At 43.2% G+C, this 23,108-nt stretch overlaps 1 protein-coding gene across 2 annotated transcripts in view; it reads left to right on the top strand.

Annotated features, from left to right (window-relative positions):
• smg1 (SMG1 nonsense mediated mRNA decay associated PI3K related kinase) overlaps positions 1-23,108 on the top strand; it is a 47,871-nt gene that overhangs the window by 19,230 nt on the left and 5,533 nt on the right. Inside the window, exons 25-56 of one of the 2 annotated variants that reach the window (XM_051073826.1) lie at positions 1,046-1,357; positions 1,490-1,631; positions 1,748-1,898; positions 2,268-2,388; positions 2,889-3,134; positions 3,512-3,663; positions 3,898-4,033; positions 4,253-4,397; positions 4,588-4,726; positions 6,738-6,956; positions 7,098-7,278; positions 7,653-7,814; positions 8,098-8,312; positions 9,602-9,756; positions 10,521-10,743; positions 10,913-11,159; positions 11,689-11,918; positions 12,117-12,362; positions 12,631-12,769; positions 12,999-13,108; positions 13,296-13,514; positions 13,966-14,159; positions 14,443-14,615; positions 15,604-15,883; positions 16,413-16,685; positions 16,892-17,126; positions 17,263-17,474; positions 17,845-18,001; positions 18,532-18,721; positions 19,046-19,326; positions 20,126-20,335; positions 22,491-22,620. In XM_051073826.1, coding sequence (XP_050929783.1) covers positions 1,046-1,357; positions 1,490-1,631; positions 1,748-1,898; positions 2,268-2,388; positions 2,889-3,134; positions 3,512-3,663; positions 3,898-4,033; positions 4,253-4,397; positions 4,588-4,726; positions 6,738-6,956; positions 7,098-7,278; positions 7,653-7,814; positions 8,098-8,312; positions 9,602-9,756; positions 10,521-10,743; positions 10,913-11,159; positions 11,689-11,918; positions 12,117-12,362; positions 12,631-12,769; positions 12,999-13,108; positions 13,296-13,514; positions 13,966-14,159; positions 14,443-14,615; positions 15,604-15,883; positions 16,413-16,685; positions 16,892-17,126; positions 17,263-17,474; positions 17,845-18,001; positions 18,532-18,721; positions 19,046-19,326; positions 20,126-20,335; positions 22,491-22,620 — 6,225 coding nt within the window. Of the gene's footprint in view, positions 1-1,045; positions 1,358-1,489; positions 1,632-1,747; positions 1,899-2,267; positions 2,389-2,888; positions 3,135-3,511; positions 3,664-3,897; positions 4,034-4,252; positions 4,398-4,587; positions 4,727-6,737; positions 6,957-7,097; positions 7,279-7,652; positions 7,815-8,097; positions 8,313-9,601; positions 9,757-10,520; positions 10,744-10,912; positions 11,160-11,688; positions 11,919-12,116; positions 12,363-12,630; positions 12,770-12,998; positions 13,109-13,295; positions 13,515-13,965; positions 14,160-14,442; positions 14,616-15,603; positions 15,884-16,412; positions 16,686-16,891; positions 17,127-17,262; positions 17,475-17,844; positions 18,002-18,531; positions 18,722-19,045; positions 19,327-20,125; positions 20,336-22,490; positions 23,101-23,108 lie in introns of those variants that run through there. The other variant, XM_051073825.1, reaches the window with a different exon arrangement.

The following is a 23,108-nucleotide window of genomic DNA, read 5'->3' as shown; positions in this document are numbered from 1 at the left end:
TAATATCTCAATATTAATAAGTATTATTGTAATAACTGTATCATATCAGTTTGTTTCATAGACAAGTAAAGGTTTTAATGCTTTAAAACAAAATATGTTGATGAATAATTCAGTTGCCAGAACATTAGGTTTCCCACTCTTACTACACCAGCTGAGTGAGGTTAAAACAAAGGATATCTGTTCTGTTGGAGTTCATCTGCTCACTGTAACAGACAGTACTCTATTAGATTCCAGTGGAGCAAAGTGGGGTGTTTCTGAAAGCTGGTGTACCCAGAGCACTGTTGGTATCCTCTGTACACAGTGGATATAAATAGATCAGGCTTTACAACTGATATAGACTCATTTAAAAAGAATACCTCTGCCCTGATCCCAGTTCAGCTGTCCAGTGTAGGACATTACTAGATTTAAAATCAAGTTGGATTGTTTCAGGGACTTTGTCCACAGGCAGCTGTTTTTGTGCTGGAACCTCATTGTCATAGCACTGCCCCCCAGCCCCACCCCCTCTCTTTCTAAACCCAACCAGTCAAGGCAGATGGCTGCCCACCCTGAGTCCAGTTCTTCCTGAGGTTTCTGCCTCTTAAAAGGAAGTTTTTCCTCTCCACTGTTGCCCAGTGCTGCTCATGGTGGGAACTGTTGGGTCTCTCTGTGTAAATTTATAAAATAAAGAGTACAGTCTAGACCTGTTCTATATGTACAGTGCCTCGAGATAACTTCTGTTGTGAATTGGCGCTATATATATAAAATTGACTTCACACTGTTCTCAAACCTTTAGTCTTACTAGGTTACAAAAAGCACTAGTGCTGTCACTTCTGCAAGTCTTTGTTCCTTACAGTGACAGACATGTCAATGTCCATGCATGTTCTCGATCTCGAGTAATTTCATCAAGTAATAATCATTATTATCATTATTATGTATCAGGAATTTAGCTCCCCATATATTTATCAGGTAGACATGTCAACAGAATATTACTATACTATGTGGTGCAGCATCATTGGATTCCTGCTCATAGTGCATTTTTGTGGCGGGGTGGGCTTCCTTTGAGAAGGTGACAACAGGAAGACTGTGCTACTGAAGTCCAGTGAGTGCTCTCCTGAGGTGATCAACTTCCTGGCCAACAAAGCGTGTCAATGTTATGTGGCACTCTGTGATTGGGCCTCGGTTAAGGAGTGGCAGGCCGCTGTCCATGTCCTCAAACAGAACTCCACCAGTCCAGTCAGCATCAACCTGAGGACAGATTTCAACTACATCCAGGCTCTGAGCCGCTTTGAGGATGGAGATCTCACCGAGTGTGGGGCTCAGCTGGAGCTGCTGCCCGGAGAGGACTACAGCTCGCTCTCCAGCAGCAAGGACAAGCTGGGTAACTGACTCTGAAAAATCTTCAAAAAATAAGAAATCCTGTAAATAGTTACATTTTTAATTTAATAAAGAAAACAAGAAGTTCATTTTGGTAAAATTCTGGCTTGTGTGTGTGTGTCTATGTGTGTGTCAGATCTGAAGAGGCTTCTGCCTTCCATGAGTCCAGATCCTACTGAGCTGCAGAGAGCCATTGAGGTGCAGCTCCTTCGAAGCGCTGTTAGCGCCATGACGAAAGCCGGTCAGCAGCAGGAGCAGAGGACCACAGCCAATCCAGAGTGAGTATAGTTTTTGAGGTACACTGGAAACAGAGACTACTGCGAGGTGTTTTAATGCACCTCTGTTTAAATGTCAAAGTCTTACGCAGTCTTTAGTAAATCATGTGATGTTATAGTACGTTGGTGCGCTGCCTGAAGCAAACTGGACGGATCTGCTTGGGTCCCCTTCGCCTGTCCACCCTCACTCTGTCTGATGCTCTGCCCACATTGCCCACCCTGCAGCTCCACTGCACTGCCACCCTGGAGAACACACTCACTGGACAAGAAGTATGTACACCCAAACTTTCTATTTGACTATATGCAATCTATATGCACTTACAGTAAGAGTGTTTGTACAGCTTTATTGTTTTCTTGAAGTGTACTAGTTTGGACATCAGAGGATGTAAATTCAAATTATAAAAATGAGCACAACCAGAGATCCTTCATTATTTGCTAAACACCAAGATACCTGTCAGAATGACAGAGTGACTGGCAAGTTAATGAAGTGTGTTGCTTCCCATGCCCTGGTTGGTGTGTACAGTGGCAGTGTTAGCCTCAAGTAAACAGATGCAAAAAGAGCAACAAAGTAAATTTAATAGTTTTTCTGGTCAAAGAAAACAAGCTGGAATTTCCACCATGTGTTGTGTGTCTTTGCAGGACTATGTGATTCCCCTGAGCAGTGAGGCTCTCAGCTCTTGTAAGCAACAGGACATCCAGCCTTTCCTTCAGGCATTAAGATACACCATGTTCCAGAGACAACTGCTCCAAAAACTCAAAGGTAAATATCAGTGACTTGAGAAGATGCATTGACAGTACCTGGCACTACATGTGAAGGAGAGTGAATGACACATTCCTCGTCTTTGTAGAAGTATAATGAAAAAAAGACCTCAGTAATAATGCTGAGTGTATATACAAACAAAAAAATATAGATAACCAAGTAATTACCTCTGAAGTTAAAGTCCAAACTTACTTAAAGTCCAAAGTTACAGTCTTTTGCCACAAGATTCCTTCTTGGTCTACTTTATTCTAATTTAGTCCTGAGGCTGAATAAGGAAGGCATGAGGAAGAATAGTGCCACGACCAAAGTGACTGTGACAAACACATTGCATTTTCTAGAACTTCTTCACAATAAGAGCCTCCAGTGGGTTCACAGCTGAAAAGCTTTTGATGTGAAATAGTTGGCTTTGCCACAGCAGTAACTTCATAAGACTGAAATCTAAATCCCCTGTATTTGTCCTCATGAAGCTCTGAGATTTCACTGTTTCCATTTTTGCACAGGTTACTCTTCCTCCATAGATGGCCACCTAGTAGAGCTTTGCTTGACCGCTGTCAAATTTGCTCGTAAAAAAGGCAACATTGCCCTGGCATCCCGCCTGCTCAGCCAGTGCAGTGATGGGACACAAGAGGAGAAGCAGCAGGACGAGCTGAGCCAGGCCTTCAGACGTCTCACTCTGGAGGGCACTCTGGGGGAAAAGTGGGGACCAGAACTGCAGATAGAAAAAGCCAAAGTCCTGAGAACTGCAGGTGAGAAACGAGAGGCATTCATGATTTTGGCAAGGACAAAGTTGAGAATATCCAATTCATCTGTCCAGAGCAGCTTTAGCATACACCCAAAACAGAAGAGCATCAGGTATCACCACAATGTTGCGTAAGATTAATGTAGAACCTGGTATGGTAAAAAGACCTCACAGAGAATGAGCCCTCATGAGCAGAACAGAACATGATGATGTACAACAGTGGCAAAACATTTTTGTGGTCACAAAATGTCAACAAAGTCATAAAGGCTGATCTCAGCTGACACACTGATTGCGAGGTGTCAGCAGTTGCTCAGCAGTCAGAGCTCACTGTATTTCTGCAGTGTGTTGATGATGTGGCTCAACATATGCTGTCTCTGTCCACAGGCCAGTCCATGACAGCCATGGAGATGCTGAGCAGGGCTGCTCTGTCCTACTGCCACGTGGGGAAGAATGAAGGTGCTGCCTGCCGCTCACTGCTGACACTCTGCAAATGGCTGTTGGCTGATTGGAAGGACATGACACCTCAGCTCAAACAGGCAAGCTTACCTATCAGTGCAGCTCTATCTTTATTTTACTTTGTTCTGAATTTCAATTTTGTAATACTTCTTGGTAAGATTTGAAATATATTGGAATATTTTCTTTACATGCTGCTAACCATCAAACATAAAATTGCTTGCTTATTGTAATGTAATCCTCATCACCAAGAATGCACTTGGTGGAAAAGAAAAAAGTAGCAAAATTATTTAAGGACAAGTGATGTTTCATTCTAGGTGGTAAAGAAGTCAGGCACAGTAAACTCATCCAATGCTGTGGGCAGCATGTCACCTCTGAGCCGGAACATCGCTGCTCTACTAGAGCTTCCCCTCGAAGACCAAGGCATTCCCCACATCATCGCTGAGACCTCAGGTAACACTCCCCTGTTTTTCTTTTTTTCCCCTATTTACTCCAGGACACACACACCAACTTCATCTATACAGAAAACATTTAACCAGTGATGTTGGTCAGTAAATTAGACTTGGAAGTCATTATTTTGATACGAGAAGTCGACTGGAAACAAGGTTCATGTTGTTAACTTAAATATAACACAAATAATTTTGATAACAGATTTTAATCTTCCCTGTGCAGTGAGTGTGGGCGTTGGGGAGCCAGACTTTGTGTTAGGCCAACTCTACCAGCTCGCCACCAGCCTTGCTCCAGAGGTGGCAAAGTCCTGGGCAGCCCTGGCCAGCTGGGCTTACCGCTGGGGCAGGAAGGTGGTGGACAATGCCAGGTTAGTGTACCCAGTGGCACACATGTATATCAGATACCAGTTTGGAGCTTCACTTGTATGTTGTAATGCTACCACTGTGAAGTCAGTGATTCCTTGTTGTTGTCAGAGTGGTATTAATCTAACTCCATGGTAACTTGTAACAAACGGCATACTGTGAGAGTATTTCTTCTGATTTTTTTTTCCTCTTCAGTCAAGGGGAGGGATTACCTCTTCTTCCAGGGGAAAAGAAGGAGATAGAAGAGCTGCTGCCAGCAACCACCAGCGAAGAAGACAAAGACACCATCTTCAGCATTCTCGGACAGGCCATGTGTCGACCCACTGGCATACAGGTAGAGGTTTGTTTGTTTATTAGGGCCTGAGCAGCAAAGGGACCTGAGGTCATTGCTCTCATCATTGTGGACATAATACATTTTCTTGAGAATTTTTTTGTCAAACAGGAAGTCAGCCATTGTGGATTTCCTGTCTCAGTTTTCATTCTACGATCGCAGTTTTGAGGCCTTTAGGATGCACCCATGTTTAAACTCCTAAGCACTTTGATTTGATATCACAATTAGCCACGGGCATTATATAGCAGCTCTCTAGCACCCACTAATTACTTTTTGCACTGTTCAGGTGGTAGTCATGCTTGGATGCTCACAAAACATGGCCTGTATGTCATAAGTCACAGAACTTGATTTCTGATGTTGATGATGGTCTTCGGTGTGGGTGTGGCAAAATGGTTCAAGGGCGACCCCTAGAAATTTTCAATGAAGCAGCCCCCACGTACCATTTTACGCAGGAGTATGAAATTTGGCAAGCACATGTTACACGTGTAAGCCCCTCAAAGGGTCTATCTGTGCATAGGGCTGCCTTAATGAATAATACAAATATGCAACTGATGGACACAGTAGGTGATATTTATCTCATTTGTTCTGTGTCCAGTGGTCATGCAATTTCAGAACTACGTCATATGAATTGTAGGTTGACAAAGTTCCATTTCATATTAAGTCAGAGACATTTATTACAGTTAAAACCAGCCAAGAGCGTACTTGTCAAGTCTGAGGGCAAAAGGACTGAGAAATAAGCTGCTCTATCTTCATGCACGATACAAATATCCAGCTGAGGGGCACAGTATGTGATTTTTAACTCATTTATTCTGTGTCCAGTGGTCATGCAATTGAAAAACCTATACAACCTGCAGTGTCCCCACGGCTGCCAGTCCCTCGATAGGCGTGGGGTGCGAGGGCCCATTCAACACTGCTCGCAGCTTTAATTTGTTTTGTTTTCTGTTTTTTGTTTTTTGTTGGCTTCTTCAGGTTTTTTTTCTTCAGGATAACAACAACAACAGATTTAAAAGAATTAAAGCAATAAATAATGTAGGAAAACACTAACTAACAATTACTATAATGTTAATGATGCTAGAAGTACAAGAAGTTCACTTTCAGAAGTGGAAAAAAAAGTGGTAACGTGTCACAACACACATTTATACCTTTACCATGAAAGTCTGCTTGTGACAGATATTTTTTCAGTTTATCCTGCATGTTTCAGCAATATTCCTGTTCAGACAAGATCATCGAGATTCAGCTTTATGTCTCTTCCTATGGGCTTTTAATAATTGATAAGGATTGGCAGTCAACACTGTTCACTGTCTGGGTTTATCTTGAGAGGAGAAGCAAAAATGTCAGATAACGTAACGTTATAATGTTAACGTTAGTTCACCTTTTTTAAATGTCAGTGAATATATAGTATGTCTCAGCTGTGTTGTTGCTGCTTCTGATTTAATCCTCAGTGGACTGTAGAAGAATTTAGTCCATAAATCTGTTCTTCAGAGAACATCAGAGAACATTACTGAAGCAGATATAACGTGACTGAAGGGAAGACGTTTCTTGTTAGCGTCAGCTAAGTCAGCTTCTCTATGTTTTCAGTGATATTTTGGGGCATTGGAGGATACTTCTTTATATATCAGAAACTAGGCTACAGTGAATGACTCTGCAAATGCATGCAGGCCACGGAATAAGACTTTACATTATAAGAGTAATTAGCTCATTTGTCTGTCTTTAATATTATCATTTTAATATTCATTGATGAAAAATGTAATGTATTTTGTGACTGTCATTTGCAAAGGTTACTTTTTATTTAGCTTTTGTCTACTATACCTTGTAAAAAAAAAAAAAATCAGGTCATAAACAAATATTCTCCCTCATGGTTTTGCTTAATGAAAAACAAAAGGTCTTTTTCACAAATGAAGGAACAACCTGGAGGAACTCCCTTTCAAATATTGTGTGTTGGGACATCTCATTCAGAAAGCCCACTCATGCTCCATGCAGGTTCCCCTGATTCTACTGTTCTGCTTTGTGTCAGGATGAGGACATGGCTCTACAGCAGGAAGATGACGAAGATGACATGGTAGATGTGATTTGGCGACAGCTCACCAGTTCATGTCCCTGGCTGGGAGAGGCAGGCCAGCCTGTCACAGATGGGCTGATCCAGGTATGGAGACGGGTGGTGGACCGCATCTTTGGCCTCTACCGAGTCTCCTGCCAAGCCTATTTCACCTTCCTCAAGCTGAATGCTGGACAGGTGAGGCTCATTGGACTGCCAGGGGCTACGCTGTACAAACCTGATGACTGTGAAGCAGTGTGTTGCTGTTGGAGACCAGTATTAGGAGTGATGGCAGCCTTCATGTTCAGTCCTTGATCCTATGTCTGTTGTGCGTTTTAGGTCCCTATAGATGAGGATGACCCTAAACTCCTGCTGTCCTGTCACAACAGCAAACAGAGCAATGACGATGTGATTGTCATGGCAACCCTGCGTCTCCTCCGTCTGCTTGTGAAGCATGCTGGTGAACTGAGGGAGGGACTTGAGCTTGGCTTAGCCTCCACCCCTACAGCACCCTGGAGGGGTATGTCATACTGCAAATAGCATCATACAGGAATTCCTCACATGCACACAGTGTCTGAAACTGACATGGTCAGTCGCCTATGCTATAACATACATCCAGATGACCAGATAGGAAAAGAGTAGGAGGCAGAAGCTGGTTAGATGCAGGAACAGGCTTAGTTTTGATTGAGTTTGTCAGACAAGGAGGTACCAGTCGGAATATGAGAATAAACAATCATACAGCGATGGCTTTCATGTTACTGTTTTTTGTATTTTTTTGTTTAAATTTTCAAATTTACAGCTCTTGTGTGGAGACTGTCTGAAAATGTGTGTGTGAATCCCCATTATCTTGGCTTTCCCCTCTCTCTGATGAGCATATTTTATTGTCTTCCTCAGGTATCATCCCCCAGCTCTTTTCCCGTCTCAACCATCCAGAGGCATACATTCGACAGAGCATATGCAGTCTGCTATGTCGAGTGGCCCAGGACTCTCCACATCTCATCCTCTACCCAGCCATTGTGGGCTCACTCTCCTTGGCAGGAGAGGCTCAGAATGCAGGTATTCTTTAATTCTGTTGACTTGGCTATGTGCAGCTCCTAAAAAAGTCTGGCATCATCTGAGTCTTAATCATGTCTCATTTATTTGATTAGAAATCAGTTATTGCCATTATCTTTCCCGCGGCAAGACATTGAAAAACATTTAATTAAACTGCAGTGGGACCAGTGACTGGTCAAAACTAGATTCAAAATGGCATCTAATGACCTTAATAACAGTGGAAATCATCAGCAGTGCCAGTAAAAATATAAATGTATTGTTTTAACTGATGATGATGTGTTGGCAGGGAGCAAGTTGCCATCAGCTCTGCCCACTTTCTTGGGCAGCATGCAGGGTGAGGGCCTGGGTGGGGAGGAGGAGCAGCCAGAGAGTGGGGGACAAGAAGGAGCACCAGAGGAGCTGGCAAACTTCTGCTCCAGTCAGGACCAAGCCATGATGCAGGACTGTTACAGCAAAATTGTGGAAAAGCTGTCCTTAGCCAACCCTACCATGGTGCTTCAGGTACGACAGTTGGACAGAGTTTGTGCCAGTCTCATACTGGAAACATTTCTGTTCTTACAGACTTTGGCAGACTCTACATCAGGCTCTCACCTATCAAAAATGACACTTAATAAAGTAACAGTACTTCACAGTGTGTTGGCTATATCGAAAAGAAGACCACATTTTCAAGACTGTTCCTGTTCATTCATAAACTTCCTCAAAGGAAGTCCAGCTGCAATCACATTTAGCCATCTCCTTTTGTAGGCAGAAATAATCAACATTCAGTCAGTGTGTTATATATTACTGTATTAATAATGTTTTTCAGTATTAAAAAGAAGGAAAAGGGTCTTTGGGGAAACATCACAAATGCTATTTCATCTCAGCTGGCTGGAGGGCTGTCACAATGCCAGTGTTACACTGTTGGGAACAAGTGAAGAAGTAAACAAAGTTGTACTGTAGCTACATGTTGTATACAGTGTGTTGTTAGTGGTACTGAAGAGTGAGGACAACACCAGCATCTGACTGAACTGAAGTTGCAGCTACTTTTACATGCAGTTAAATGGGCTGCATCTGAGCAACTAATGATATTCAAGGTCTGTGGTTCTTTAGTGTTATGGAGCAGCTGCTGTGTCAGTATGACTGTTTGCTTATGCCTATCATACAATGCTGCTTTATACAACATTTGAGTGGCTGTACTGAAATATGGTCTCTGTTAGGGCTGTCACTTTTTATTTGAAATTTAAACATTTGTTTGAGTGTGGTTACATATTCAAACTAATGACAAAATTTACAGTCAGCACATCAGACCATTTAAAGTCACCTTGGTGGTTCAGCAGAAGGCATTCCTAAAACATTACCAGTTTGATGTATTGCTGTCCTATTGACCTATCACTAAACTAAGCTAATAGATAAAGTACTTTTATTACAGATAAGGCTGCTATAAATTAGTCTGAACTTGAATTTTTGAAGAAGTGATGGCCATCTACATAGTCAGACACTGGAAAAGTATTCTGTCAAATGAATGCTGAATTATGGGGCATCATCATAAAACAATAAAATAAATTTAATACAAAGAAAATACAGTTTAACATCAGTTGGACTTGTTTCTAGCTGGTCATATAAAAAGCTGCTCCTCTAAAATGCAAAAACTTTCAATCAAGCACAGGTGTGTACATGTTCACACAGTTCTTAGAAGAGGCATAACGAGGATGGAAAAGTAAATATCTGTGTTGGTGTACTACGTAGGGCCTTTAAATCAGGTTCACATTGTCGTCTCTCTAAGCTGCTAACCAGTCCTGTGTGCTGACCAGGTCCAGCAGCTGGTGGGTGAGCTGCGCAGAGTGACCTTACTGTGGGATGAGCTGTGGCTTGGTGTGTTACAACAGCAACACATGCACGTCCTGCGTAGGATCCAACAGCTGGAGGATGAAGTCAAGAGGGTGCAGAACAACAACACGCTGCGCAGGTGAGGTTCACATAGACCTTCAGAAGCTGAGCTCTTTCCAAGACTTCCAGTCTACTCTTCACATTATTTTTTTAATGCATTATTATCAACAATATATCTAGTGGTACTTGATTTGGTTTTATTTAGGCATTTTATTTAGGCCATACTGAAAAGGAATGGATGGAGTCTTTATTTTTGTCAGTAAAATAAATACAGTTCTTCATTGGAGGAAATAGTCTTTGAGGTGCTCGATTGTTTCCCTTTAATCTGTGGGGATATTAAAACCTCTGTCATTTCTCTTTGCATTTGTATCAGTGACCTCTGTAGCTCAGCTGTTGAGATGTTACCTCTTAAACAAATGACTGTGGGTTCATTTCCTGCTTCCTGTGGTATCACATCACCATGTTCTACCCTACATGCTAGTGTTAGGGCATAAAAAGCATTGTTTGCAAAAGACAGACTCCTCCATTCGCCTAATGGAGTATAGTGTCCTCAGTAGGCAAATTTCCACAAGTACTAGCATTTGTTAAGTATCAGTGTGAAAACATTTGCATTATATTTTTGATCATTATGTCAATGTGTCAAGAAAAATGTTGATATAATGTTGACAATCAGCACTGATGGATAGGAGTGGAGGAATTAATTGCCCAAGCATTCAAACATGTGTTACACCATCTGTTAAAGCTCTGTTCAGCAATACTCGCTGCTTCTTGATCACCAATCAAATTGCTGAATTGCTCTGACCTGTGCTTTCAAGTCTAGTTACACCCTTTGTTGTGCTGCAGGGATGAAAAGATTGCCATTATGCGTGAGAAGCACTCTGCTCTGATGCGTCCCGTGGTCTTTGCCCTGGAACACGTCTGCAGCATCACATCAGCTCCAGCTGAGACGCCACATGAGACCTGGTTCCAGCAGACCTACGGTGATGCCATCACCTCTGCCCTGGAGCGCCTGAGAAATCCTGCCAACCCTGCCAACCCTGCCAGCAGCTGGCTCCCTTTCAAACAGGTGTGTGTGCGCGCTTGATTTAGGATTCCAGATAGATCCATTTACATAGATATAGGCTCAGTAATAGTTCTATACATGTCAGTGTCTATACAACAAGTGATTGTGTGTGTGTGTGTGTGTGTGTGTGTGTGTGTGTGTGTGTGTGTGTGTGTGTGTGTGTGTTGGCCAGATCATGATGAGTCTGCAGCAACGTGCTCAGAAGCGAGCCAGCTATCTGCTTCATCTGGATGACATCAGTCCTCGCCTGGTGTCTATGACCACAACAGAGATGGCCCTGCCAGGTGAAGTGTCTGCATCAGACGCTGTCACCATACAGAGCGTGGGCAACACCATCACCATCCTGCCCACCAAGACCAAGCCAAAGAAGCTCTTCTTCCTGGGCTCAGATGGACGCAACTACCCTTACCTTTTTAAAGGTAGGAGAACGGCTCACAGCAGTGAGCGCGGGTGGGAATGAATTAATGAATAAATAACTTTCTGTGGCTTTCAGAAACTGACAATCCCACATTCTCACCAACTTCACACCATGATTAAGCAGCTAAGTGTAGGTGAGAGTATGCTGTGTTTGAACTTCTCCCTAGTTCTCCTTTTGTCATTGTTACACAATTGTTACGGCAGTTATCATGTGTACAACCAAGGGCAACATTATCAACATTGTCCTGGGGAGACTTTCCAAAACTTTGCGCTTTTATCCCTTATTCTGAAAAAAGACTGTAAAATCTCTTGTTGTCTTGGAGAGTCACTACATTGTACATATGTTGTGAGCAGTTGTGTATAGTATAGCTCTGTCTGTTATTTCTATGCTCCCCCCTGCATTATATTCACAGCAAGTTCTAGATTAAAATTAAATTTTCCCTCTCTGAATCTTCGACACCATACATAGTGGATTTAGTAGATGAAGAGTGTTAGTGGTAATCAAGTAGTGATGAAGATTTTATCTTTCAGGTCTAGAGGATTTGCATTTAGACGAGCGCATCATGCAGTTCTTGTCGATTGTCAACACCATGTTCACCAAGATCAACCAGCAGGAGCAGCCACGCTTCCACGCCCGCCACTACTCTGTCACCCCTCTCGGAACCCGTTCAGGACTCATACAGTGGGTGGATGGAGCCACACCGCTCTTTGGCCTCTACAAGCGCTGGCAGCAAAGAGAGGCTGTGCTACAGGCTCAGAAGGTAACACTTCTCCTCTGTACTATGCTGTATGGTAAAGTAGTAAGTACACTGGATCAGGTAAACAGCAAGAATTTGTTTATTGAAACTGCAGGTCATTTTCTGACCACACTTGGGTCCTTTGCAATTTAAATGTTTTTTTGTCAGAGTTAAATGGACTTGTTTTCATTGTTCTTGTTTTGTTTGTTTTTTCTTGTTCAGGCCCAAGACTCATTCCAGCAGCAGCCAGTGCCTCCAGTACCCCGCCCCAGTGAGCTCTACTACAGCCGCATTGGGCCAGCTCTAAAAGCAGTGGGGCTCAGTCTCGATGTGACACGACGAGACTGGCCTCTCAGCGTCATGAAGGAGGTGTTGAAAGAGTTAATGGAGGCTACTCCCTCCAACCTGTTGGCCAAGGAGTTGTGGTGTTCGTGTACCACACCCAGCGAGTGGTGGAGGGTCACTCAGGTGATGCGTGATAAAACATTTTCATCATCTTTTTATTTCATGTATCATTTTTTTTAAAAGCAGTATGGGTAGAAACATCATCAGTGATCTGTCTGTGAAGGTTCTCAGTCATCCAGGTCATGGTAGTCTTAAGTGCTAAGATTGGAGGCAACTGGACTTCCAGTTAGCACTTAGATCATCAGTGATCACTGATCAAAGTCCAAGGTTTGCACTGTCATCCACCATCAGTCTGCTGTTCAGTTGATATTCATTCTCTTTTATGCTTCAGTCTTATGCCAGATCCACTGCTGTCATGTCGATGGTGGGGTACATCATTGGCCTTGGTGACCGTCACCTCGACAATGTGTTGATTGACATGACCACTGGAGAGGTGGTACACATTGACTACAATGTATGCTTTGAAAAAGGTCAGTTTGCTGAGAAACAATATTAAAATCCATGTCACTTCATGTCAAACAAATATACGTTGCTTTCTTATGAGCTATTGTGTCATTTGATTCTCCAGGTGATATTCACGTGTCTAACTTCCATTGCTGATTAGAATGATTTGTGCAGCAAGTGGAAACAAGACCTGTTGAGCTGCTCAGGTTTAAAAGCTTAGTGTGGCTTTAAATGTGTGTTTGTGTGTGTCACTAGGCAAGAGCCTGCGGGTACCAGAGAAGGTCCCATTCAGAATGACCCACAACATTGAGACTGCTCTGGGAGTCACTGGGGTGGAGGGCATCTTCAGGCTGTCCTGTGAACAGGTTACTGTCATATTACACACTGCTCTGCCCCCATCTCATTCTACTTGACCCCATTACATTCACACTGATGTTCAGGGGATAACCTTTAGGCAACTAGTGTGATTACCTAGGTTTGATCTTGAATAAAAATGTTTGCTTTGTTTCACGGATAGTTGCTACGCTGCTGAAGTCAGTTGTGTCACTTCAGGTGGTTCAAATGATGCGTCGGGGCAGAGAGACCCTACTGACCCTGCTGGAAGCCTTTGTCTATGATCCCCTGGTGGACTGGACAGCTGGGGGAGAGGTGGGCTTTGCTGGTGCAGTGTATGGAGGAGGAGGCCAACAGGCTGACAACAAGCAGAGCAAGAGGGAGATGGAGCGAGACATCACACGCTCTCTCTTCTCCTCCAGGGTGGCTGAGATTAAGGTGAGGTCATTACAGGCGTAGACTCCTACTCAGTCCTCATGAGCCTATCTCAGTCTGTTAGTACATGTTGAATATTAGCTAGTGTTGTACTGATGGACTTCCTGAGGCTCTCTAACATTTACACGTTTCACATTGAATTTCATTAAATTATTTGACAAGTTTCTGAGATACGTTTTAGTTTTCCCTAATTGTATGGTCAATGATGCAGAGGTTTTCTCAGTCTGACAAGAATAAAATTCAGGAGGTGACACTGAATGCTCATGTTTTTTGTTTAAGAGCATTAATGTGGTCAAGGAGGCTGTAAAGTGTAGACTGTTAGGTCCAGGCAAGGACAAACTACTGTAACAATGGAGAAGCCAAGATGTATTAAAGCAATGCACAGAAATTATCCACAAGCAAAGCATTTAAGGACTTTTGAGTGTGACTGGTGTACTGTGTGGACTGTGAACAGGTGAACTGGTTTAAGAATCGTGACGAGATGCTGGCGGTGCTTCCACAAGTGGAAGAGGCTGTGGAGGAGTACTTGGTTCTTCAGGAGTTGCTCTGCCAGGGGGAGAAACTACAAGCCAAACTGCAGGAGGAGATGGCCTTCCTGGAGGGGGCAGAGAACCATCCAGACCATCTCATTGTCACCCTGGAGCAAAGGTCTGGCAACACAATACTCGTTTACCCCAGAGTCATGTTAAAATTAACATCTGGCACTGAGAAGCAATTTTACACAGAATATACTGAGCACATCACATTTTTAACGATCAGTGTCGGTGTGAAATGCTCAGCTAACTTTTAAAATAGTCAAGTGTAATCAGGGAACAGACACAGTTTTACAACGTTTTACTGGATAATTAATTGGTTATTGGTTCATACAAATATGCAACAAAATGTTGAACACCATTCTGAAAGCTCATTCATCCAACTCTCCTCGTCACAGGTATTCTGAACATACCCAGCTGCAGTCACGGCAGCGGACTGTGCAGGAGGCTATTCAGAGCAAGCTGGCTGACTTGGACCAGTGGATCTCCCAGTACCAGGCAGCTTTCTCCAACCTGGAGGCCACTCAGCTGGCCAGCCTGCTGCAGGACATCAGCAGCCCCATAGATCTTGGTCAGTCCAACCAGAAATAATGCAAGCAGGATGAGTGGATGAACTGAAACTTGTTTATTTAGTTTATTTAGGGTAAAGTAGGCTGGCCCTGAAGGTCAAAGCACTACAACAAAACAAAACATTTCACAAAAACCTCTAACATTTCAGAAAATACTACATTTCACAAAACACACCAGAGGGCACTGAACAGCCAATGCCTCTCATCTTAAGATGAAAGAAAGCCTGACAGCTTCAACAGCTTCAACAGCTTCGACAGCTTCCAGTTTCCAGATTGATTTACACTCTCATAATTAATGATTACTCAATGGCTATTTAATTTATGTAGTTACTGTAACTCATACTGCCTTGCTAGCTAATAATCAACTTAATATTGACACTATAAGTAGCCTAGGTGCTGTGCACCTATATACACTTACCTCGTGCACACAATTTAATCAAAACTTAGGAACATAGGATAACGTGCCCTCCCTATATAGCCTGTATACATATTTGTCTCTCTAGGACCATTCCGGTTTTCCTTCACATCCCCTGGATAAACTCTGAATTGACAGGGGTTCTGTCCAATCACAAACAAGAGCTGTTATCCCTCCCTTCCTGTTTTGTGAAATGTTTTTTTGTTCTCTGAAATGTCATTGTGTTTTGTGAAATTTTGTGTTTTCTGAAATGTTGTTGTGCTATGACCATCAGGTTTCAGGGCCACTGTAATAAAGCATATATTTTGATGAAAAAGAGGTTGGGGCAACACTTAATAAAGATATTTTTTGGCCTAAGAGAGCATCAATAATCTTAAACTCAGTTTTTGTTGGAACAGAACTGCCCATTTCCTGCAAAACTCACACCTGCAAGCAATATGCAGTGATTTAAAGGCTGCTAGTTTTTCAGGCCTAATTTAATGCTTATGAATGAGTGTGATAAACATTTCTTGTTACAATACTACATGGAGTATTTTATTTTTGCTTTGTTGTTACACCTTGTCCAATTCTTCCAGGTCCACCCAGCTATGTGCCAGCTACAGCCTTCCTGCAGAATGCAGGCCAGGCCCACCTGATCAGCCAGTGTGAGAGCCTAGAGGCAGAGTTGAGCTCTTTGCTGCAGCAGCGCCGTGGGGCCCTTCGTGGCTGCCTGGAGCAGCTGCACAGCTATGCTACAGTGGCTTTGTTGTATCCACGGGCTACTCTGCTTCTCCATCGGGCCCACCAGTGGAAGGCCTGGCTGGAGGAACTTCTGAGAGACATGACAGTGGAGCACTGCCAGCACATCTATAGACAGTAAGGAACTGCGGCAGGCTTTCCTCCCTGGTGTCATACAAACTATGAACACCCTTTATACTACTAACTTGCTTCATCTTGGTGGCCTGACATGAATGCTGTGGAATGGAAACTCTCCCTGTTGGTGCTCCAGAGCAAAGCAGACCAAAAAGACAACACAGGGAAGGGGCTCAGTCTTCTGTTCCATCAGCCTTTTACATTCCTTTTAGTATCAGTAGATTCTGAAACTGCTGAAAACATTTGGGTCCTGTAGCCCAGCCCGGTGAAGCCTATACTCTGACTCAGTGTTCTTGTATTCTCTCATGACTGAAAGGCGGTTGTCTATAGCTGTTACTAAGCAACATGCTCTTTTCCTTGTTGGAGCTATTTAAAAGCTGAATCATGTTAGTTACAAAGAACATGTCTTTGCATAAACCATGTCCTGGTTACTCAGGATAGTCTGCAGACAAATTTATCAGTAACATTGTGTCATGCTTGTATTGTAACATATAATGCTAACAAATGAGCTTTGTTTCCCCTCCCATTTCAGGTATGAGGTGCTGTTTGGACCCCAGCCTCCTGCAGCCTCTTGCCAGTTCCTGTCCAGTGTGGAGTTGACTTTACAGCACCAAGTGGCTGACACCAATGAGCGTGTGCTGCACCAAGCAGAGCGACTGAAGGCTGAGGGTACAACTGCAGCAGCCTGCGAGGAGCAGCTGCAGGAGATTGAACACTGCATTACAGTCTTTCTTCGAGAAAATGGAGAATCAGGCTCTCTCAGCCTGGCTGGAATCATTACCTCTGCCCTCTGCACACTCTGCAGGTTTAATACATCTCTCAATCCCTGTATCACTCTGCTCTTCCACTCAGGCTAATGGAAAATAGTGATTTAAATTTTATTAACAGCTGTATTTCTGAAACCTTAATATACCATAATTGTACCTAATCCATCTTATGGAAAGTGGAACTGTGAAAATGAAGGAGGTTGCAGGTGACTAGAAGAAAGTCACAGTTTTTTTATTTTTCCAGGCGGAACCTGGTGATGGAGGGGGCAGCAGCCAGTGCTGGAGAGCAGCTGGTAGACCTGACTTCTCGGGATGGGGCATGGTTTTTGGAGGAGCTCTGCAGTATGATTGGAAATGTCAGTGCCCTGGCAACTCTGCTACAACGCTGCCCACTCCTACCCCATGACCTGGAGTTGCCAGCACCTTCAGCTACTGCCCAGGCAGTGTACCTGGCTAATGCTGTGTACACCTGCTTGCAGGTAGGTGCACCCCACAACAACAAGCTTTTTACAATTTTATGCAGTGCTTTTATTGGCAAGTTAATGCGGCACTCTGTTCCACTGTAAGAAAGATTAAGGAATTTCTGGCACTGATGTGTCTCCTTGTTCACTGTAGGAACTGAACACCAACTTCCGTCAGATCATCTTCCCAGAGGCTCTGCGCTGTATGGTAAAAGGAGAGCCCACCCTGGAGTCAATGTTGGCAGAACTGGAGCAGCTGGTGGAGCAGAGCTCTGATGGTCTCGGCCTTCAAGGCTTGGTAGACAGTCTGCAAGCCACCACAGGCCTGGACCATGATGGGCACAATCACTGCCTCCACATCTCCAGGTAAGTAGCTGCTGTTATTATGGATTGAATCAAAAACAGCATTGGCATAACTGATTGTAAGCAAATGCTTAAAATCACTCCAGTTAATTTCAACCTGACCTATTTAGTATACTCTATTTAGTACTACTATATATTTAGTGTGGCTATTGTCATTCTTTGAGTTTTGCCTACCTTCTGCTCTCCACCTCCGCTGGAGAGATTTCGGGGAAACAAGGACTTGCGTAAAACGTTTTGGTGCAAGTCCTTGTTTCCTCGAAATATAAAACCACAATAATATGGGGAATATGGGAAATGTGCCAGATAAAAGTGGAGTTTTCTTTGAAATCCTTAGCATGTTTGTTTTATGAGAAACTTGGCTTTTTGTGCTCAGGATGCTGCGTGCTCAGTACTCTGAGCTGATCCAGCCTCGCAGCATAGATGGACCAGGCCAGGACACACCAAAGATGTCTGCGGGTCAAATGTTGTTGGTGGCCTTTGATGGCATGTTCACCCAGCTAGAGACCGCCTTTGGGCAGCTCACAGAGAAGGTAGCACCCAAGTTTAGTTTATGTTGCATTTAATACATGTAATAATAGGCTGTCCATAACAAACAGTGTGTTTTTCCCTGTGACAGGTATGTACTTTATGTATGCCCTCCTCCCATTTTAAAACCAAAAGCCAGAGGCCCCCATGGTACCCTCACAACACCACACAGATGCATCACACTGCCATTTAACAGCTGTTGGTAACTTAAAGCCATTGTCTTTGTCGTACTCAAAGACCTTTGTCATCCATTTATACATCAGAGCTTTACAAGGACTTTGTGAAAATCGAATTTCAAAAGTCCAGACTTACAGGTCTGTGAGGCTACAGGTACAACGTGCCCATGCAGACCTCGAGCACAAGGGAAGCAGTAGTGTTGTCCAGTGGCAATTATAAGTGAGCGATTGTACATTGATCAATTTTTTTGAGTCGTCAGTCAACAACAACTCCTGATTGACCAAATGTTATTTACGGTTACCAATACAAAAAAGACAACACTCTCTCATCACGTTTCTGTGCTCCTCATTATTCTCAGCTGAGTTCTCTTGACGTGCCATCAGCCTGGAGGAAGGTGGATGTTCTGAGGGAGGCTCGAGCCACACAGCTCCACTTCTTTGACAGCCTGAATCAGCGGCAGCTGATGGAAGAGGTATTCTTCCTCAAGAGACTGCAAACCATCCGGGATTTCTTCAGGCTGTGCTCCTCCTTTGCTCAGACTCTGTCTGGTAAGAGATTTTTATTTGCAGATAGAAGCTAAGACCGCAGGATGAACCCATCAAGTTTATCCAGATCAGTCACAAACACCTACTTAAAAAGTGACTGGTGATCAGCCAGGGTAAAACTTATTTGATGTTTATACAAGAGCTGTGGAAGGTATGCTTAAAACAATATGTTAATATTATTGATTCAAAAAATGTTTTCTCTCTATATTTATGCACTTTTAGACCAAATCAAACTGTACTGCGTATAGGAGTGTTTCCGAGGTAGAGAAAATGAAGCTGATTTCAGCCTCCTGTCTGATGAGTGTTTGACAAATCTGATGTGTCTAGGTACCTGTCCTTCAGCTGAGGACCTGCTGCCTACAAATGGACCAGTTGGTTTGGGGAAGCCACTGTACAGGCGGCCCAGTGCAACAGGGTCAGGTGTGGCAGTGGTAAGCGAGGAACAGATGACCCGCCCCATTAAGGCCTTTACTGCGGAGTTTGTTCGGCAGATGCTCATGGGTCTGCCCAGCCAGGCCCTCGGTCTGGCCCTCTGTAGCACCCTGTCTGCCCTCGGTCTAGACGTTGTCACCCAGGTGGAGGCAAAAGACTTTGGTGCAGAGAACAAGGTACAACAGATGTGTATATATGTGTGTGTGTGTGTGTGTGTGTGTGCCTGTGAAAATTTTCTAATGTTGGCTAATTAATCTGACATCACAGACGGTTGTCAACCAAATTGACAATGTTATGATAATGGGAAAGTTTCCCAGCAGTGGCAAAAGATTTGGTGTGAGTCTAGTCCTCACTGGTTTTAGACAGCTGTATTATTAGGTGTCCTGAAACCTCTGAATCAGAATCTACTTCAACTTCCACATCACAGAGATGAGGGCATTTCATCAGGGTCACACGCACATTAGATAACTGACCTAGTACCTTCGGCACACCTTATTTTGAAAATATTCTTGCTCCAAACACAGTTGATCTGGGTGATTTATTGATATGGATGAAATTTTAAGATGGAAAAGCTGATCCTTGAAACTGAAGTGACACAGTTACCTCAGCCCCTCCCCGAGGAATACAGAGCTGCTCTCTGTGGTAAAGCTGCATGTGTGCACCATAAATTACACCAAATCCATACTTTCCTTTTCACTAATTACACTCACTGGTTTCCTTAAGTAGCTACTGATAAAATGCTCTGGGTCCCTGAAATCCACTTCCAATTCTGAACTGGGTTTCAGGGACATCCAGAGTCATTTGTCCCAGTGTGCCCCAAATCATTTTCACATTCACATGCAGTTTTCACTGTCATTACTATACAGAGGGTGTGATAAACTAATCAGTATGATCAATTGTTGGACATAACTGTCACCACACTGTCTGACCAGTACCTTATCTTGACCTGAACCACTTTCTGTCCTGGCTCTGAAGGTGTCTCTGGATGAGCTCTGTAAGAAAGCAGTGGAGCAGAGCCTGGCATCAGGCCGGGTCTCCCAGCTGCTGCTGAACAGAGCCACGGTACTGGCCTCATCCTATGACACAGCTTGGAAGAAGGTGGACCTGCTGAGGAGGTTGGATGCCAACCTGGAGGCTGCCAAGGCCAGCCTGCAGAGGAGCCAGCTGCACATTGCAATGTTCCAGGTACACACAGAAGTGTGTGTGTGTGTGTGTGTGGTGTGTGTGTGTGTGTGTGTGTGTGTGTGTGTGTGTATGATTACAGCTTATCAGAAGCATCAGCATTCTCTTCAAAGACTGGGGGGCCATTTAAAACATGAATATGGAAATATTGTTTCCTTATACCTACAGCCCCTGACAAAAGTCTTGTCGCTTATCCAAGTTGTAGGAACAACAAATAATAACTTGACTTGTCGCTGATCAGTTGGAATCAGAAATGGCTTATATGAAAGGCAAAGGCCTCTAGATGATGCTTATTATACCAAAATAAAGTCTTGTATCATTCTTTGAGTTTTATCATTTAATTAGGACAGAAAGGTCAGATTTTGCTTGGACAAAAGTCTTGTTGCATACAAAAATAATGTACAGTAGAAATTATACTTTATTTTGAATCCACAAACATGCTACAATAACATCAGAACATAGTCATGGTGCCTTGGGAAAAAGAATTAATATCATTATTGTAGTATGACTCCCATGAGCTTGGAGGACTGCATCCATACGTCTCGGCAATGACTCAAATAACTTATTGATGAAGTCATCTGGAATGGCAAAGAGAGCAGTCTTGCAGGACTCCCAGAGTTCATCAAGATTCTTTGGTTTCATCTTCCAAGCCTCCTCCTCCATCTTACCCCAGACATGCTCAATAATGTTCATGTCTGGTGACTGGGCTGGCCAATCCTGGAGCACCTTGACTTCTTCTTTTTCAGGAACTTTGATGTGGAGGCTGAAGTATGAGAAGGAGCTCCATCCTGCTGAAGAATTTGCCCACACTTGTGGTTTGGAATGTAATGGGCAGCAAGAATTTCTTGATACTTCAGGCTGTTGATGTTGCCATCCACTCTGTAGATCTCTCATACACCCCCATACTGGATGTAACCCCAAACCATGATTTTTCCTCCACCAAACTTGACTGTTTTCTGGGTGAATCTTGCGTCCATGCAGGTTCCAAGAGGTCTTCTGCAGTATTTGCGGCGACTGGGATGCAGTTCAATGGATGATTCATCAGAAAAATCAACTTTCTGCCACTTTTCCACTGTCCATCCTTTCTGCAAGCTGTGGGCCTTGGCAAATGCAACACGATTTTTTTGTTGTCTTCTGTTTAATGCTGGTTTGTGAGCACTAACTCGGTCATGGAGACCACTGCGTGAGAGAATTCGACAAACTGTTCTTGTAGATACAGGGGTTTCTGGTGACCAGTTCACATGTAGCTCTGCTGCAGTTGAAAAAGGGCTGGCCCTGGACTGTCGAAGCAACAAACGGTCCTTTCGAACAGTTGTCTTACGGGGTCTGCCTGACCTGGGCTTGTCATGAACGTCACCAGTTTCTTCAAATCTTTTTCTTATCCTCTCCACTTGACATTTGGACACATTGAAGATGTCTGCCACCTCAGCAGCAGACTTGGTCCTCAGGCTCTGGATGATCTACACTTTGGTCTGTGGTTGAATCTTTGGCATGTTGTCAGAGGTCAGGTTGCACTTCACATGAAGGTCTGGTGTGCTGGGGTTCTTTTTATATAAACCTGGGAATGTGTTAATTACAGTATTTGTCACAGGTAAAGCTCTAATCTGTGATTGGTTGAATCATTTAAAGACACAACAAGACTTTTGTCCTTGCAAAAACAGATGTTATGGGCTTTACCAAGCTGTGAACATCAGGACACTTTTTGACAGTTTCATTTTGCACCCAGTTATTAATGTGAAAGCCCTTGACATTAAAATTAACCATTTATTTTAACAATTGATTGATTAGAATTTATGCATATAAGCCATTTTAAGTTACTATGTCCTTATGCAACAAGACATCTGTCAATGACTATAGAGTTGGCACTGACCGGATTATAAGGTTAAGTTTAGTTTTTGTATCCGTTATCATGGATAGCCAACATTGGTTTTCCACTAGTCACACCTACAAAATCTGCGATCTAAAGTGTACTATTGATAACCATCTCTCACAAAAAATCACACTTTTTATGCATACAAGTACCATCTGAAAGATGAGGATTTTTATTTATTTGTTAACTTCTGTGTCAAGCAGAGTCAGGTATGTTAATAAGGATATGGATTAGAGAATTCATCTCTCAGGTACAATACCACTTGTTTTTGTTTGTGTCCACTTCCAGTGGCAGCATGAGGATGTTCTGAGCCCCAATAATCAGCCCTTAAGTGTCAGCATTCCTCCTCGCTCCGTCATCCTCAGCAACATGAAGAAGAAGCTGTACAAGCTGAGTCAGGACGAGGGAGCCATTGTCAGCCATCCAGGTCAGTGCTACACCACATACACGCTGCTGTGTTAAATGTCCTAACCCAGAGACAGTACCATACTGGAGTTTTTGGACAGTCCAGGAAAATGCTATTTTTAAATTACGTGCTTTATTCGGCCATTTTACTGCTGTTGTATCAAATGAAATGTTTTTTACATCAGTCCAGTACATTGGTCCACTGGTTTTTACCCTTTACTTAAAGAGTATTTGTTTTCCAGGTCTCAGATCTAATTGATAGCAGTATTATAAATAGGATTCTTATACCAATAGAGAAAAGATATTTAAGCTCAGAGCTGTTTACCCTGACAGATTGGCTTTCAAGGTTCTTCATACCAGAATTTCTAATTTGTAACTTATACTGAGGTCTCCCCTACAAAAGAGATCTTAATCTCAGTGAGATTTCCTGAATAAATAAAAGCTTTACTAACATAAGTAGTTAGTGATTTGATTGGAGAACTCCAAATAAAATATTCAAGC

Source organism: Lates calcarifer, linkage group LG11 (assembly GCF_001640805.2).
Source record: "Lates calcarifer isolate ASB-BC8 linkage group LG11, TLL_Latcal_v3, whole genome shotgun sequence".
Taxonomy (NCBI): Eukaryota; Metazoa; Chordata; class Actinopteri; family Centropomidae; genus Lates; species Lates calcarifer.
This window is presented reverse-complemented; position numbering and strand designations above follow the sequence as displayed.